The sequence below is a fragment of the Haliotis rufescens genome, unplaced genomic scaffold (genome assembly GCF_023055435.1).
Source record: "Haliotis rufescens isolate VD_foot unplaced genomic scaffold, xgHalRufe1.0.p SCAF_6, whole genome shotgun sequence".
Classification (NCBI taxonomy): Eukaryota; Metazoa; Mollusca; class Gastropoda; order Lepetellida; family Haliotidae; genus Haliotis; species Haliotis rufescens.
This window is the reverse complement of record NW_025964334.1, coordinates 8502977-8520439: the sequence shown is the minus strand read 5'-3', so window position 1 is coordinate 8520439 and position 17463 is coordinate 8502977. Positions and strand designations below refer to the sequence as shown.

Sequence of the window (17463 nt, the reverse complement as noted above, 5' to 3'; positions counted from 1 at the left end):
TAGGTGAACAATTGACTTGTAACGGGTTTGTAACGGGTTTTCTCGAACACCTGGTATCATCACCATTCGATAGTGATTCATAAACACATGCTCATGGTGTAGTCGGACTCGTAGAGATTTCTTATGATTATCGAAAGTTTTTTTTCACAAGAAAAAATAATTGTGCAGTACGTGACACAAAGGGCCATTGGAGGTGGTGGCGTCATGTCCGAGACGAAGATGTGGTGGCGAATGGGTTCAGGGTATTTAGCATGGAGAAATACGACCCTGGATACTCGAGGATGTTTTCAACCCGAACCCTTTTTCATCAGAAGTGTTTTGTCCAAAGCAGATGGTACAAACGTACACATTCGCCCACATATAATGTATCACATTGTTAAAAACCCGTATTCATAATTCCTAGACAGCGCTTAATTTCAACACTGAATGTAGAATACAATCTGGCGCACAAACAGAATTTGGATATATCACATGAAAATAATACGATTATACAAATAATGTTTATCGAGTGTTCATGGGTTGCTGTTGCAGATGGAGACATTTATTATGATGTATCGCACTCACTGCCAACGTATACTGGACACAGTAATAAGTGCTAACTTTGATGAGGTATGTATGATAGCCATGTTACTGATGTTTGACAAAATGTCATATAAAATCGGGCTAACCTATTAAATGTTGAATCTCAAACAAATGTACCACCTTTCGAAATTTAAGTTATACATATTTGATATAGTCTATATAGCCCATCGCAGAATACACAATGAATTCCAATCCAAGGCAACCGCAATCATCAACTGCAAATATTCTTGAAAATGACATCATCCCGAGACAAGGGCGTGAACTGACTATAAAAGTCCAGTTTCCACCCTTGCCGAACTTGGCTGGAATTTTCGATCCAGGCTCGATCGTAGCGCCACCAGTGGCCATTACTAGTTATGTCCCTTCTATGTCCCTCCTATTGACCAATCAGATTCCATCTCTCACATCACTTGCATATGCTTCGAACAAAATGGCGTCGACCAGTCAAGACGATCTGATCGATAATCAAGATCTATGTTGTAATCTTTTCCTGCCAATTTCATCACTTGAGCACCTTGATCAAAAACATTAAAAGATTTGCAAAATATCTGTCGACGCCCATTTGGCGGTTAATATGCTTTGCAAATCCATCAGTCGACCAAAATCTGCACGTTGGAATCCATGTTGTTTACGAACCGGATGTCTAGTTCGTTACGCGGTTTGGATTGGACTATGCAAAGACTCGTTAGTCCAGCCTAGTTCGGCAAGAGTGGAAACGGGACTTATTTTTAAAAGAGAGAATTTTCTTCCAGTATACTTAATATATAGTATATATATATAGTATACTTATATTTTTTATATTATTTCCTATGGCCTTCGCACTTGCGGTAATAATATATTCCTTGATCCACATACTTACCAAAAGAATTCACGGTAAACCAAGTCCACGGTAATGGGGTAGCCCACTGGTTAAAGCGTTATCTCGTCACGTCAAGGGCCCGGGTTCGATTCCCCAAATGGGTTAAAGCGTGAAGTCAATCTCTGGTGTCCCCCGCCACGATAGCGCTAGAGTATTACCCAAAGCGGCGTAAAATCATACTCATTTACTAACCCAATTCCCAATTTTGTATATCATTAACGATAAGTAACAGACATTGTTTCAATATCATACTATCATTAATTTAATCCAATCAGTCATAAATTCAAGAACCAAACAATCAATGCTTTGACAGCATCTCAACTGAGCGCCGTTATCCACGGCATGTCGGTTTGTCCTTTTATCAGTGAAATATATTTTTTAGAACGTGGATATATACGCTCAAACAAAGTTTCTTACGGAGTCTTCAGTTTATCTTGCTGTTTGCAAACATAACTTTGAAATGTCCCACGTCCCGCGGGCAACGAGTACACGGATGTCCAAACTATCAACGCCAATTTAATGAAAGCTGACACGATCTTATTCATCCCACGTGCGTCGATCACGTATTTAGAAAGCACGTGGCTAGCAACCACACAGAGGCCAGGTATCGTCCTCTCTCATTGAGAGCCCCATGTGTCATTTGCGATAACCCCAAGGAGTGAATGTACGGGTATAGCATAACACGCGCGTATTCTGCGAACACTAACAGCATAACACGCGAGCAGGCTGAGAGTCCGAGGTCAAAGGTTGCCTGGTTTAGGACAACCATAGTCTTTTAATCTGCAGTATAGGCCGAGAGAAAGTTGATAAATTAGTGTCCTTTTTTCGTGCACCGCAAGGGGAGAATTCGTGCTTGAATAATAACGCGGTTTGGTAATTTATTTTCATTGTGTTAATCCAGGCTTAGTGGAGTAATGATTTTAACACCTGTTAAATGGTTGAAGAAGTTGAGTGATGACTAAGCCTTCCACACGAACATGTGGTTATACTTTAAATGTTCTCTTCAATTGCCCGAGATTGACTTATTTGTCAAAATGATTTGATCGATATCAATACACATTTATTCATTAATGGCAATTGACAATGTAACATGTTATTCTGTACGGCAGCTTTTAGGCCGCGCGATATTATTGACAGGCGACGTAGCCTTCTGGATAAAACGCTCGTATGGGTACAATGTTTTAAGCTCATATTCTGATATCCCCCTCCGTACAAATGCAGGAATATTGATAAAATCGGATTAAAACTCACTCACTCGCTCATGATATAACATTAATTATAATAGCTATGGCCTGGGTAAATAGTGAGTGAGTTGGGTTTAACGTCGCTTTGAACAATATTTCAGTTGCATCACGGCGTGTCATCTTGATGTGGGAAGAAACCCGTGATGCAGGTTTCAGATGTTTACCACTTCGGTGAAACCCACGGGCACGGGTATGGTGCTGACAAACCTTGAAACATAATCGCGGCGGCCCGGGATTCGAACCCACAATCTTAGATTTCTGACGCAGCGACGCTATGCAACCCTGTACGGCGAGTTGTCGCGCCTTAGACGACTGTGCCCTTGTATTATTTGTTGATCAGCAATATTCCAGCTATATGACGGCGGTCTGTAAATAATCGAGTCTGGACAGCGATCCAGTGATTGATATCATGAGCATCGATCCACGCAATTGGGATCGATGACATGCATCAACCAAGTCAGCGAGCCTGACCACCCAATCCCGTTAGTCGCCTCTTACCACAAGCATAGTCGCCCCTTACGGCAAGTATGGGTGGCTGAAGATCTATTCTACCCCGGATCTTCACGGGTCGCCCTTGTATGAATAGATATGTCAACTTCAATGCAGATGTATGGAAGAACACATTTGATGATAAAGGAAATAATTAAGATACTAGTTTTGTAAACATCTCATGACAACTGTGTCATTTTAGTCTTTGATAATGCATGGACATTTAGTTCCCTTTGTCATTCTAATTAATTAATCTAAGAATAATACATTACTGTTTTTCTTTGTGAAGGTTCAGAATTTTCTGCTGCATTTTTGGCAAGGGATGCCGGAGCACCTGGTAGAGGTTCTTAAAGCCGAAGTGCTTGCTGACGTCATCGCCTTATGTGACTCCATCTTGTATAAGGTGGGCTAAGAAGTTTAAAATCGAGTTGAAAATACCAGATTCCCAGAGAACTCAATGCTTTGTTGTTACTTGTTGTTTTACGCCGCACTCAACAATATACCAGTCATATGACGGCGGCCTGTACAATATCGAGTCTGGACCAGACAATCCAATGATTCATATTACGAAACGATCCACGGCGTCTGGTACGACTACACCCAATCAACCAAGTCACCGATCCTGACCCCCCGGTCCATTAGGTCGTTTCTTACGACCATCACGGCGGGGAACTTTTCTTATCCGGAAACCCTACGGAGATATGCATTAGCACGTAATAATACCACGCCATGACCAAGTGTCTTCATGACAAAATTCAACCTTAAGCTAGCGGATTAAAACAATCAGTTTAGGTCCCCACTGCTCGTTTCGACTGTGCGTTTGTGGGGGCGTTTATAATCCGAAATAAACCGGTATGTGCACATGTTAACATGCACTGAAACAATAAAAGGATTCACTAAATGAATTTTATTTTTCTACCACCTTGCTTCAAAGTACTTGACGCTATCTTCTCCTCCCCCTCACCCAGGTGCTTGTCGACGTGCTCATCCCATCCTCCATACAAGATCTACCTGACAGGTAAGAAAACATCAAAGGAACCGCCACTAGATAAACGCCACACAGTGATACAAACAAGCCAATATCTCCCGTCCTGCCCCATGTGGGGCCACGGCTTTGTAAGGCAACGGGTGATACAAGGGGAGGGCAAGCATCTTCTCGCCCTGCTTCGGGACAACGCGAGAACGTGAGAAGTATTACTACCCCATGTTCGATCTGTATCAGGCCTAACTACCGCCATGTATCCTGCCGACGCAAAATTTTGTAGTAATTAGTCCCTATGACAAGCTGTGAAGGTTTGTTCCCGAAGGACGCTATTCGGAGAGCGTGGTCACACTTAAAGATGTTGTATGAGACTGGATATTTGTTCAGTTACAGCTGCAAAACAAGAAAAAAATTTAAATTAGAACTTTGAGCAAAAATAACTTTTTTTTAAACATTTTTTTGTGCAGACAATTTCTGTTCCTTTTGATACCTATGCTCTACAGATGACACCAAATATTACGCTAAAAGCTGTGTATAATAACTAGGCACACACGACCTGAGGTTTGCCTCTCCGCTATATGTTCTTCTTAATGATTCCAAATATGGTTATTCCTATGTTGCGATTACTTTTACATTTAGTGTTATTTGCTACAATTTTAAAATACATATACTTATATCTCTAAATATCTTGCATTCATGGTATTTCCATATATTAATTTGCCAGTATCGTTTGTACTTTCTTATTAGAAAGGATGAGGATTAACCAATTGGGGATTTTATTCCTAGCTTATTGCATATCACGAACTTACAAATACAGTAAACTACGGTTATAACGAACACGCTTATAACGAAATGACGGATATAACAAACTTTTTTGGTCCCGACTATTTGCTGTGGTTATGCTGTATATATGCTTATAACGAATTACGGTTATAACGAACTAACATTAGTAGTCCCTTTGAGTTCGTTATAACCGTAGTTTACTGTATAAGAATCGCTTTTGTTATAATTACACGTAATTCCATTTTGCAAGTGTGCCTCCATACATGCTACACCAATGTTACATTTGCATAACCACAATGCTACATTATCAATGTATCTGATCCTTTCGGCAGTCTAGGATCAGAAATCAAAGTGTTCGTGAAACGTCTCCCTGTTTGGTTGGAATCGTCACTAGAGAATGCCCCAAAGGACATCCAGGACAGAAAACAAGAAGGTATAGTGAATACGCAATGCCATTTAAATGTAACACATGTTATATTTGGGAAAACACTTTCTAAGTAAAGTAAAAATTCTAGTGTATTTGTGGGATTGGAACCCACACTCTCGGAGTGAGGTACCTAATCGCCCAACTCCCTGTCCAGTCCAACATTACATCAATGGTTGACCCTGTCCAGTCACTGTCCTATCACAGATCACACCAAAAACAGATCCTGCCCAGTCAAGTATCAAAACGATGATAAACCCTCTCCAACCCTCTGTCAAGTGAAGTACACAGTATTGGCAGATCTCTATCCAGGGACACATACCCTTATGCTAAGTTCTACGTCATACAATGACACAGACCACACATACCCTGCTTAGATCTCTACCCAGCCCTCTATCCAGGGACACATGCCATTATGCCAAGTTCCACATCATACAATGACACAGACCACACATACCCTGCCTAGATCTCTACCCAGCCCTCTATCCAGGGACACATGCCTTTATGCCAAGTTCCACATCATACAATGACACAGACCACACATACCCTGCCTAGATCTCTACCCAGCCCTCTATCCAGGGACACATGCCATTATGCCAAGTTCCACATCATACAATGACACAGACCACACATACCCTGCCTAGATCTCTACCCAGCCCTCTATCCAGGGACACATGCCCTTATGCCAAGTTCCACATCACACAATGACACAGACCACACATACCCTGCCTAGATCTCTACCCAGACAAACATCCAGGGTCACATACCCTTATGCCAAGTTCCACATCATACCAGGACACAGACCACACATACCCTGCCTAGATCTCTACCCAGCTGAACATCCAGGGTCACATACCCTTATGCCAAGTTCCACATCATACAATGACACAGACCACACATACCCTGCCTAGATCTCTACCCAGACAAACATCCAGGGTCACATACCCTTATGCCAAGTTCCACATCATACCAGGACAGACCACACATACCCTGCCTAGATCTCTACCAAGCCAAACATCCAGGGACACATACCCTCTCCACCATATGCTAAGTTCCAACGTCATACAATGACACAGACCACACATACCCTGCCTAGATCTCTACCCAGCTGAACATCCAGGGTCACATACCCTTATGCCAAGTTCCACACCATACCAGGACACAGATCCTGGCCAAACCCATGCCCAGTCAACAGCCACACACGTGACTCAGATCTTGGTGCCAAGAAGTCATGGCGCCTGACCTGTCAATTTTCTGATCCATGTCAGTGTTCCATCATCTCACGTTCAATCCATTAATCCGATGGATTATCCCACCGCTGTGCCGTGTTTGGCCATTCTTCTCTGCCCACGAACATCGGCATTGTCCCCTCAACACTAACACCGACTTCTCTCGTTTCAGTGGCACGTGGCTTTGTGTTGAGCGTCCGGAGACAAGTCTCGTTTGTTCACCTTGCTCAGGTAAACCCAGGCCATGGCCTCTGACTCCTGATCAATACGCTGACGGTTAAATAGATATCTTGCTTGGGGATAATAGTGTTTAATATCACCAACGTCATGTATATAACTCTCAATTGTGCGGAAATCGAAGCTCGCCTTGGGTGTGTCTTCTGTTCATGTGTCACCAATGATTGCACATCAGAACATCACAAGAATATGTAGGCGTTATACATGCTGTAGTAGTGTAGTGAAATCTCACAATAGTATTTTTTACTGTAGATCAACAATGTTGGAACAAGAAACTATTTCGTCCAGATAACAAAATCACCCTCAGATTAAAACATTTATCCCCCGACACTTCACTAGTGTATGCTGACGGTGAACGTGTGGTCATATGTTTTTCATCGAGCGATTTACATGTGAATAGGTTTGGTTTAAAGCCGCTTTGAACAGTAGTGGTATATTTGCGTTTTCGTCCCCGGAAATCCTTTCGCAAATATCTATAATTTCAGGCGGGGTTCTCTCCCGATGTTCAGCTCGTATATATAAGGGCAGAGAGAAGCTACGTATTTGGATTCCCTTGACGATCTGGGTAGAGAATAGGTCGTCAGCAACCCATGCTTGTCGTAAGAGGCCATTAACGAGATCGGGTGGTCAGGATCGCTTTGTGCATGTCATCGTATCCTAATATGACGACGGTCTGTAAATAATCGAGTCTTGACCAGACAATCAAGTGATTGACACGAAGAGCATCGATCTACGCCATCGGGGTACAATGACATGCTTCAACCAAGTCAACGAGTCTGACCACCCGATCCCGTTGGTCGCCTCTCACGACAAGCATGGGTTGCTGAACACCTGTTCTAACGCGGATCTTCACGGGTCTCAAAGGTTCCTGGCACGTCTAGGCACACCACTCGGCCCAACGATGTCCTATGTCTTGGACTAGTGGGTGCTCGTGGGTTTCACCAAAGTCGTCGTCTACGGCTGCCTCTCTTCGCGCTTTCATCCCACATTAAGCTGAGATGCCGCAATATAACTGAAGTACTGTTCAAGACGGCGTTGATCGAAACTCACCGTTACTAACAGACTCATTCACTCACTCTGTACTTTCAGACAGCAAGGTCGGTGCTGGTGAACCACGACTGTGTTTGTGTGATGCAGGAAGACCTCGCTGACCTTGACATTGATGAACTATGCTGTCAGGTTGGCTACCACGACCCCGAGAGAGCGCTTGCGCACAGGGATGCTATCTTAGAAAGTACGTACAATGTGCCCAGTCCTGTCCAATCAGGATCTGTAATGACAATAAGTAAGTGTCCTATTGACTTGTCACTTGAAATGACCGCCTCTGTGGTCTAGTGGACAGAAAGCGGCATAGTTTCGGACCAAGCAGCCCCACACACACGTGCATGCACATAGCTTTTTAGTGCAATAATCTTGAATGCGACGTTAAACCCCATTTCACCTCACCTCACCTCACCTCACCTCACCTCACCTCACCTCACCTCACCTCACCTCACCTCACCTACACATGAAATCGTCTTTTTTATCAGATCTACATCTGTTTCAGATTTCGACGAGTTTCAAAACCTTCTGGGCAAGCAAGCACCAATAGAAGCTTACACGGAATGGATGGACAATATAATTGACAAATGTGTTCTTCAGGTCGGGGACTTCTCAATATTGTGCAATTACTGCAAATATACTTTCTGTTCTTACACTACCAATCAATAGAGAATGCCGTTAAATGTGCTGTGACAGGGAAATCTACTGGGTTTATGCACTTTGTTCAGTTGTCTAGACAAATGTCATTTTATTCCACAGTTCCAAATTTGTAAAACTTGGCATTCGGTCCGGCGACATGAATATCGTTTGAGTATGTTGATCAGAATAACTTTGTCTGATTTTTTGTCGATCGGATCGTCTTGACTGGGAGCCGCCATGTTGTTTAAAGCTAATGCAAGTGATATGAGAGGTGGAATCTGATTGGTCAATAGAAGGGATATAGAAGGGACATAACTCCTAACAGCCACCGGTGGCGCTACGATCGAAACCAGAAAATTCTGCCTTGTTCGGCAAGGGTGGAAACTGGACTTTTACAGTCAGTTAAATTCCTTGCCTCGGGAAGATGGTCACCTGGTTCGAGAGGAGGACTGCTGGTCAAAGGCACACACGTGTTCGTCAAAGCTATACACGTGCTGCTCAAATATATACACGTACCGGTCAAAGCTTTACGAACTGAAGCACATGTATCCCATATGGTGTCTCCCTAGGGAATTAAGTGACTTTGATTGATATATGCCTCTGTTCACTCAGCAGTGAAAGGGTGTCCGGTAGAATGAGTGAGTGGGGTTTTACGCCGCTTTTAGCAATATTCCAGCAATATCACGGCGGGGGACACCAGAAATGGGCTTCACACATTGTACCCATGTCGGGAATCGAACCCGCCGGTAGTATGAGATGTAATGTGACTGTCAACGTTCTAGCGCCCCACCGGCACGTCGGGTTACATACTCCACAGGGAGCTGAGAATTAAAATCAAGTGCACACTGATCGCAGTATAACGTAGCGATTTGAGCATGATGTGTTGTTATTCTGGCCCAGTATGCATATGCACATTTACTTGACTTGTTTTGACATTGTTTTGTTACAGCCGTGTCGAGAGAAGAAGTGTGCTTTGGCATTGGTCAGCTCCGAGTTCCTGTTGAACTGGGCGCTGATTGGCTCTCTTGTGATGAGAGATCTCACCTTGAATAGTGCTTCCAGTTTTGGTAGGTGTACATAATCGCAACATATTTCTTGCTAAAAGCTTCCCCAAAAAGTAATGATGCACGAAGTTATTTAACGTACCTAATTCACGACATTACCAATTTAATTAAAATCAGATCTTAACGTCGCTAACCAGATCATGAAAGTGACACTCGGAATGACACCGGGTATTCCGAACGACAGTTACCGGCTTTGCGACTGAATCCATGCAATCTAGGCCATCTACTACCCATTCCAGAATGTTCCTCTGTTCAATTTGGAAATTTTTAATCGAGAATTTGTCAAAATAGGTTTCCAAGCGTAGTCGCAAGTTTGAAACTAGTGCCGTAAAGCACGAGAAAGCTGTCTTCTGATTGGCTAATGTCCGTCATTCCATTGGTCAGTCAAAGTTCGCGAAAGATCGGTCTGGCGTGAACCGTAATGGTATGTCCTCTGACCTTTGTTAAGCAGAAGCGAGAACTGATTTTAATGAGATTGGACGTTGTACGTATGTGTTGCCGCCTTGATAAATGACCTTGACCTTTCCAGGATCGTTTCACCTCATTCACATGATGCTAGACGAGTATGTTTTTCTCGTCATGGAGACGCAGAACGAGATGTCACGTGAGACGCAGTTACAAAAAAGTGTACAGAAACATATGAAGAATGCAGGTATGTTTTGTTTTTGTTTTTTAAACAAAATAATAAAATTAGCATAGGATGTTTGAACTTTGATTTAATTCATAACGTATTTGACCGTGAATACGTCTTCAGCAACCAATGCTTGCCGTAAGAGGCGACTAAGAGGATCGGGTGGTTGGGCTTGCTGACCTGGTTGATGCATGTCATCGAATCCCAATTGCGTAGCTCGATGCTCATGTAGTCAATCACTAGACTGTTTGGTGCAGACTCGATTATTTACAAACCGCCTTCACATAGCTGGAATACTTCTGAGAGAGGCGTTAAACAACAAACAAACAAAACGTACTTGGGAGACACTGATGGTCCAGTTGTCTGACAAGCTGCAAATTGCGAAATATATTATCCAGGCTCAGAATCTTGTTTAGTCCTGATTATGATTCTTGGTTTATCAACACCATACCAGTTGTCGTGGTTTCATTTGGGGCTTTCATCCAACATAAAGCTGACACGCCATGAAATGAATGGAACAGTTTTCAAACGCTCCCTCATAACGTATCTTCCCGCTGGTTACCTGCTACAGTAAGACCGCATTAACCACTGACACATGCATAGGCGGATCCAGAGGGTCTCGTTTCAAAATGCTGGATCCGCCCTTGACATGGCACCCCGGGGACGTGGATCGTACTGCTTTATTTGGCTCATTTTCCATCACTGACGGGTAATTTTTTAACGTACGTTTGACTTACCTCTGCTGTTGAGCCATAATCGAAATATAGACTTATTAGTTATTTGCAATATTTTAGATAATTTAAGATACCAAACTGACTGCATTTTAAGGCTATGCTTCTGTTTTTCCTCAGAAGAGATAAAGATGCACGCCAAAGTGAGAACATCGTCAAACAAATCCCAGAATTCTCCCAAAAACCGGAAACGGAAACACACCGAGGATCACTACGACAGCAACAGCGGTAAGCTAATAATACACACAGGCAGTGATGATATATTTGAAAAGGAATTCAAGTGTTTGTAAAAGTCAAATGAAATGTTTCATTTTTTATCGTAGAAAAAATAAAGTTTTAATTTTTAATATTGCGGTTTGCCAAAATGATGACAAAGTATCTGGTCTTCCACACTGCTATACTTCATTGTCATTATTTAGAATTCCACTCTCTGTGGAAGTCATCCAATTTAAATTGTTTATATGGCGGTGGTGTCGACATTGACTTTGACTTTGCTACAGCCGAATTACCAGTGGTGGATTTGATGTTGTGGTTTCCATTGGATATGGAAAGGGTTTTGTCGCTTTATTATTATTGTTGTTGTTATTATTATTATTATTATTATTATTATTGTCAATGATAACAATTAAAGCATAACGTACTATAACCTTTCGATACAGATGAGCATGATACCAACCCAATCACAGACGAAAACCGCCCATCGCATCCCCACATCGGTAGCTACGAGCCCTTGAATGGTACAGCATTTTCTAGACCTACGCCTTCAGCCGTTGCCAGGGAGACGTCCTTCGCCTTACACGAAGATGCCACGCGCGGGAATTTCAACCACGCTTCATTACCTCTATCACCCATAAAGCACTATTCGTCATTTAACGGAACGTCGTACGACCGCCCCTCCTACTTGCCTCAGTTTGGTCTTAACTCTTACAGTGACTACGTGACACACAACAATGCATTTACGTCAACACGGGTCCAGACCTACCCAGACTCTCATGCGCATGCTCAGACATTTCCCTCTGTGCCAATCGCATCAGGTTTGGCTCACAGTCCGGGTTCCTATTGGTCAGAAAGCCGAACACATCCGGCCTTCACCACCGACCCCTACGGCCAGTACAACTATAACAACATAGCGCCAGCTTACGACAGCTACAAGAAAGGGTCTTTGATACGAGGGAGCGTTTACCAGGAGTCGTTCAACAGGTCGGCGTTTGACTCAGCAAGAGGATACTATTCCAGACCTCAAGACAACTTTCAAGGTTCGTATTTAACCAACCCCACATGATGTATTTGTGGTTCGGGCGCCGCAATTCGGTGTGCGGAGTTGTGTACCTTCGTGGTTCGAATCATTCGTGACCAACTCGTGTTATTCCGGGACAAGCCGAATGTTACGGAAAGGGGCGAGTGGTGACGAATTGGTTTGAATTCGTTTGTCAGCGCCACACCGTGCTCCATTCGCGCCCACCACTCGCCTCTTTCCGTCCCCCTAATGATGAATGTTATGTGCGAAAAAACGACAAACCAATCAGACTGCGCGTATGATTTCAGGTTCTTCGTCAAAGAATCCCTCAGAAATATTTTTTGATTTTACGTATGTCTTGCATCTAAAAATATACCCAAGACAGTTACATGTGTTCAGTCATACTATATAATTCCGCACGTCCCGATGTGCTTTAAATTGCATCTGAAATATACGTAATACATGGGGAAATATATGTGAACCATTTCGCAAGGAATTGACAATTGTTTTAGGTATGCCCGTTTGCGGTAAGACGGAACCCGGTCGCAAAAATGGCCATGAAAGGGGCACGAGTCGCTATTCGGCTTGTCCCGGAATAACACGAGTTGGTCACAAATGACTGTGCTCGTGGGTTTCACGAAAGAGGTAAACATGTGAGACTTACACCACGTCGGGTATCACGCAGGCACGCCGTGATGTAACTGAGATAATGATCAAAGAGTAAGCCCATCAAACCCACTCACTAATTTGCCGAATTAATTGAAGAAAGGAATGACTGATATTCTTTATTTTTTCGTTTAAAGTGTTAAATCATATGACAAATTGCTCATAATGTATTTAAAATTTAGAATTCCATTTGATTAGAAATGCCTGATTGATATTTATTTTCTTATCAAATTCCTAGTAAAAATCGGGCGTTAAACAATTGGGAAGTTCAAGTATGTATATCGGCCGAAAATTCTAACATCAGAATATATCGAGGAGGGGTTGGCGAATTGTAATAATAACACATTTTGCAATCATTAAGCAGTCAAAACACAAAATATAAGACATCAATGTGTCAATGATAAAATACAATTCTGATCTTTATCCATCCCATATTACCCAGAGTATCATAGCTTCATTATATTATGAAACCCTCCACCATTGTTTCGTTTTGAGCCCCCCCCCCCCCCCCCCCACACACACACCCACACCCACACCCCCACCCCCCACCCCCACTCGAATAGGCGACGCGAAAGATAGCCAGCCGTCCAGTCACAGGTCAGGTAAAGCCTATGAGCTAGAGACATTATGATTGTAAGATATTTGTCACAGTACATTGGATCATCGAAAAGGACTTGTGTGGGTACCATCTGTAGGAAATTAATAGCATGCAATAATGGGACAGCGGGCATAATCTGTTTGATCAACCTGTTTGATCTCTGAGGTGTGTCAATAAAATGAAACACTCATTCAACTCCATGAATTCGTAGCTGAACAGAGAATATAATTGTTTAATTCCAGTTTTTATGTACAATTGGAGTGAGTTGGGTTTTACCCCGCTTTAGAAATCAATCTCATTAAAATCAAATCTTGGTTCAAACAGAGATCTGATAGCGTCTCATTACAGGTCATGTCAGAACGACCTTTCATCCGACCAATCAGAGCGTCGCTTATCAGAGTGAGTGAGTGAGTTGGGTTTAACGCCGCTTTTAACAGTATTCCAGTTATATCACGGCGTGTCAGCTTAATGTGGGAGGAAAGCCCGAAGTGATGCAGGTCTCAGACGTTTACCACTTCGATGAAACCCACGAGCACGGGTATGGTGCTGACAAACCTAGAAACATAATCGGGGCGAGCCGGGACTCGAACCCACAATCATAGGTTTCTGGCGTGCCCAAGGGACGCAACTCTGCACAGCGAGTCACGGCGCCTGAGACGACTGGGCCACCCGTGCCCCCCGCTTATCAGATCAGGAAAGTGACTGTTGGAATGTGTGTTCTGACCATCCAACCTCGAATTGTTAACACGGGATATTCCGAACGACAGTTACGGGCTTTACGACTGACTCCGTGAAAATCGTCGTCTATCTCTGCTTCAATGGGATAAACATTTGGACTTTGAATAACCCGTGGGAAGATCTGCCATACATTCTAGGCCCTCTATTAGACAATCATCAGAATGTTCTTTTGTTCAGTTTTCAAATTTGGTATCGAGAAGTTTATAATATAATTTCAAAATATATTCAAAGCGTAGTCTAGAAGTCGTCAGCTTGAAACTAGTGCCGTATAGCTTGAGAAAGCTGCTTTCTGGTTGGCTATTGTCGAGTCATTTCATTGGTCTTCAAAGATCGCGAAAGGTAGTTCTGACGTGACCGGTAACGGGAGGTCCTGAGATCTCTGTTTTGAGGTAGCTAAATATTCATCACTCTTCCGCCTGGGGACACAAAAATTGGCTTCACACATTGTACCCATGTATGAAATTGAACCCGGGCGTGACAAACGAACGCTTTAACCACTAGGCTACCGCGCCCATTGGAGACAACAACAATGAATATTGATTTGTTATATACTGCTCTGATTCTTGTGTTTCAGTATTTCATCCATATCTATCTGTCACCATACCATCTTGATAAGTAATTTACATATACCGAGTGACCATTCAATTATCAAATGCCTGATTGAATGCTAACACGCCACCTGTTACAGAATTGCTTGCTTCAATGAATAGATCAGCTGAACATATAATTATTAACTATTACTCTGTATTTCCAGTAGGGTCTTCACTGCCGGTGGGGTCTTATGGCGGCAACTTCATGGAGATCGCCCCAACAGGGGGACAGTACAGCAGACAGGAGAGCGTGGTCTACCAGGACGACATGTACTCCACCGGCACAGGCTTCTCCAGCTTCGGCAAGACGTACCTCACAGCGGCGCCGTTCAGATAGTGCGTGGACAGACGCAGTGGCGTGTCTAGACCGCAGGTGTGGACAGTTGAGAACAGTGCGTGGACAGTTGAGGTGGCGTGTGTAGACCGCAGTTGTTGACAGTTCAGGCGCTTTGTCTAGACCGCAGGTGTTGAGAATAGTGTGTGTCTAGACCGCAGGTGTTGAGAAAAGTGCGTGTCTAGACTGCAAGTGTTGAGCATAGTGCGTTGCTAGACCGCAGATGTTGAGAATAGTGCGTGTCTAGACCGCAGGTGTTGAGAATAGTGCGTGTCAAGACCGCAGGTGTGGGCAGTTGAGAACAGTGCGTGGACAGTTGAGGTGGCGTGTGTAGACCGCAGTTGTTGACAGTTCAGGCGCTTTGTCTAGACCGCAGGTGTTGAGAATAGTGCGTGTCTAGACCGCAGGTGTTGAGAAAAGTGCGTGTCAAGACTGCAGGTGTTGAGCATAGTGCGTTGCTAGACCGCAGTTGTTGAGAACAGTGCGTGTCTAGACCGCAGGTGTTGCGAATAATGCATGTCAAGACCGCAGCTGTGGATAGCTGAGAACAGTGCCTGACAGTTAAGGTACCTTGTCTAGACCGCAGGTGTTGAGAATAATGCGTGTCTAGACCGTGTGTGGATAGTTAAGGTACCTTGTCTAGACTGCAGCTGTGGGCGGTTGAGAACAGTGCGTGGACAGTTAAGGTACCTTGTCTAGACCGCAGGTGTTGAAAATAATGCGTGTCTAGACCGTGTGTGGATAGTTAAGGTACCTTATCTAGACCGCAGCTGTGGGCGGTTGAGAACAGTGCCTGACAGTTAAGGTGTCATGTCTAGACCGCAGGTGTTGAAAATAATGCGTGTCTAGACCGTGTGTGGATAGTTAAGGTACCTTGTCTAGACCGCAGCTGTGGACAGTTGAGCTACCCACAGGTATTGACAGTTGAGAATACCTGGTGTCTTGAGGACAGGTACTGACAGTTGAAAATAGCACTTTGAGAACAGCTGGTGTCTAGACGGCAGGCATATTGACATTTAAGAAAAGCGCGAATCTAGACCACACGATGAGAACTGTTCACGTGGCCTGTCTAGACGTAAAGATGGCAGATAGTGCTAGTCTCGTCATGTCTATACCGTACACATATTGGTGCCATCTTATGTTGAGACAATACATCATCAAATGATCCACTCTGACGTTCTGACATCCTCGGTGCCCCGTCTGTCGCAATTGTCGCTTGAGTGAATCGTGAAAACACAGCCGCGGAGAGGGGACCGGAGGGATGTTTCCCACCCGGGGCCGATATCCGTTACTAACAACCATATAGATCTCTTGAGAAGCATACACTACGCTCACATGCATTGTTATACTTTGAACGCGGATACATTCCCACAGCTGTTCGCGGGTTTACTCCGCCACTGATAGATTGATACGGTTATAGGTATTTTGGATGATTGCCGTACACGCTATCTGATGGCGTAGTCCCACAGCTGGCTATCAGAGTCCGCTATGCTAGCAGTGTATATGTTTTACCAGAGTGAGTGAGTTGGGTTTAACGCCGCTTTTAACATTATTCCGGTTATATCACGGCGTGTCAGCTTAATGTGGGAGGAAAGCCCGAAGTGATGCAGGTCTCAGACGTTTACCACTTCGGTGAAACCCACGAGCACGGGTATGGTGCTGACAAACCTAGAAACATAATCGAGGCGAACCGGGATTCGAACCCACAATCATAGGTTTCTGGCGTGCCCGAGGGACGCAACTCTGCACAGCTAATCGCGGCGCCTTAGACGACTGGGCCACCCGTGCCCCCTGTTTTACCAGAGACCATACACCGGTATATGGTCTCTGGTTTTACAGAGGACGGGGTATGATTAGGCCCACTAAACACAACAAAGTGTGAAGAAATTGAAACAATTGACAACTGGTATATTTTCTTTATGACACGATTTACGGCAAAATACAGTGTAGATGTCTGGCGAAATAGCTGTGACCAAATACAGTGAAACCTCATTAATCAGGACGGGACCGTACTCACTGAAATCGTCCGGAATAACAGTTCCGGAATAACTTATCATGGCGTAATATACCTTAGGATACATTGTTGAATTCCCAACAAGATCATCCGTAAATATAAACTGTGTAAGAGAATAACCAGCCTAGATTTTTTACCGAAACGGATTCCAATTGGCGTAAAGGTCAAAATACCTGAGGAAACTATATGAATGGGCCACTGAAAATCAGTGATGACACCAGGTGTTCGCCAAAAGGGTAAGCATGTCCTGCCCTACAGGTAACACCCCCATTCGTACAATTTGCATAAAAAAAGTAAATATTTATTGCCTGACGCTGCACAGCTGTACTCCTGCCATGCGAAACCAGCCTG

The 17463-nt window shown here is 43.8% G+C and overlaps 1 protein-coding gene across 1 annotated transcript in view; it reads left to right on the top strand.

Moving 5' to 3' along the window:
- LOC124143948 (DNA-binding protein RFX6-like) overlaps positions 1-16711 on the top strand; it is a 52117-nt gene extending 35406 nt beyond the window's left edge. The window contains exons 8-19 of the mRNA XM_048386672.1: positions 532-609; positions 3464-3577; positions 4143-4192; positions 5272-5372; positions 6765-6823; positions 7919-8063; positions 8376-8470; positions 9459-9576; positions 10103-10225; positions 11056-11163; positions 11595-12191; positions 14929-16711. Coding sequence (XP_048242629.1) covers positions 532-609; positions 3464-3577; positions 4143-4192; positions 5272-5372; positions 6765-6823; positions 7919-8063; positions 8376-8470; positions 9459-9576; positions 10103-10225; positions 11056-11163; positions 11595-12191; positions 14929-15101 — 1761 coding nt within the window. The 3' untranslated portion in view covers positions 15102-16711. The remainder of the gene's footprint in view (positions 1-531; positions 610-3463; positions 3578-4142; positions 4193-5271; positions 5373-6764; positions 6824-7918; positions 8064-8375; positions 8471-9458; positions 9577-10102; positions 10226-11055; positions 11164-11594; positions 12192-14928) is intronic.
- The last annotated feature ends 752 nt before the right edge of the window (positions 16712-17463 follow it).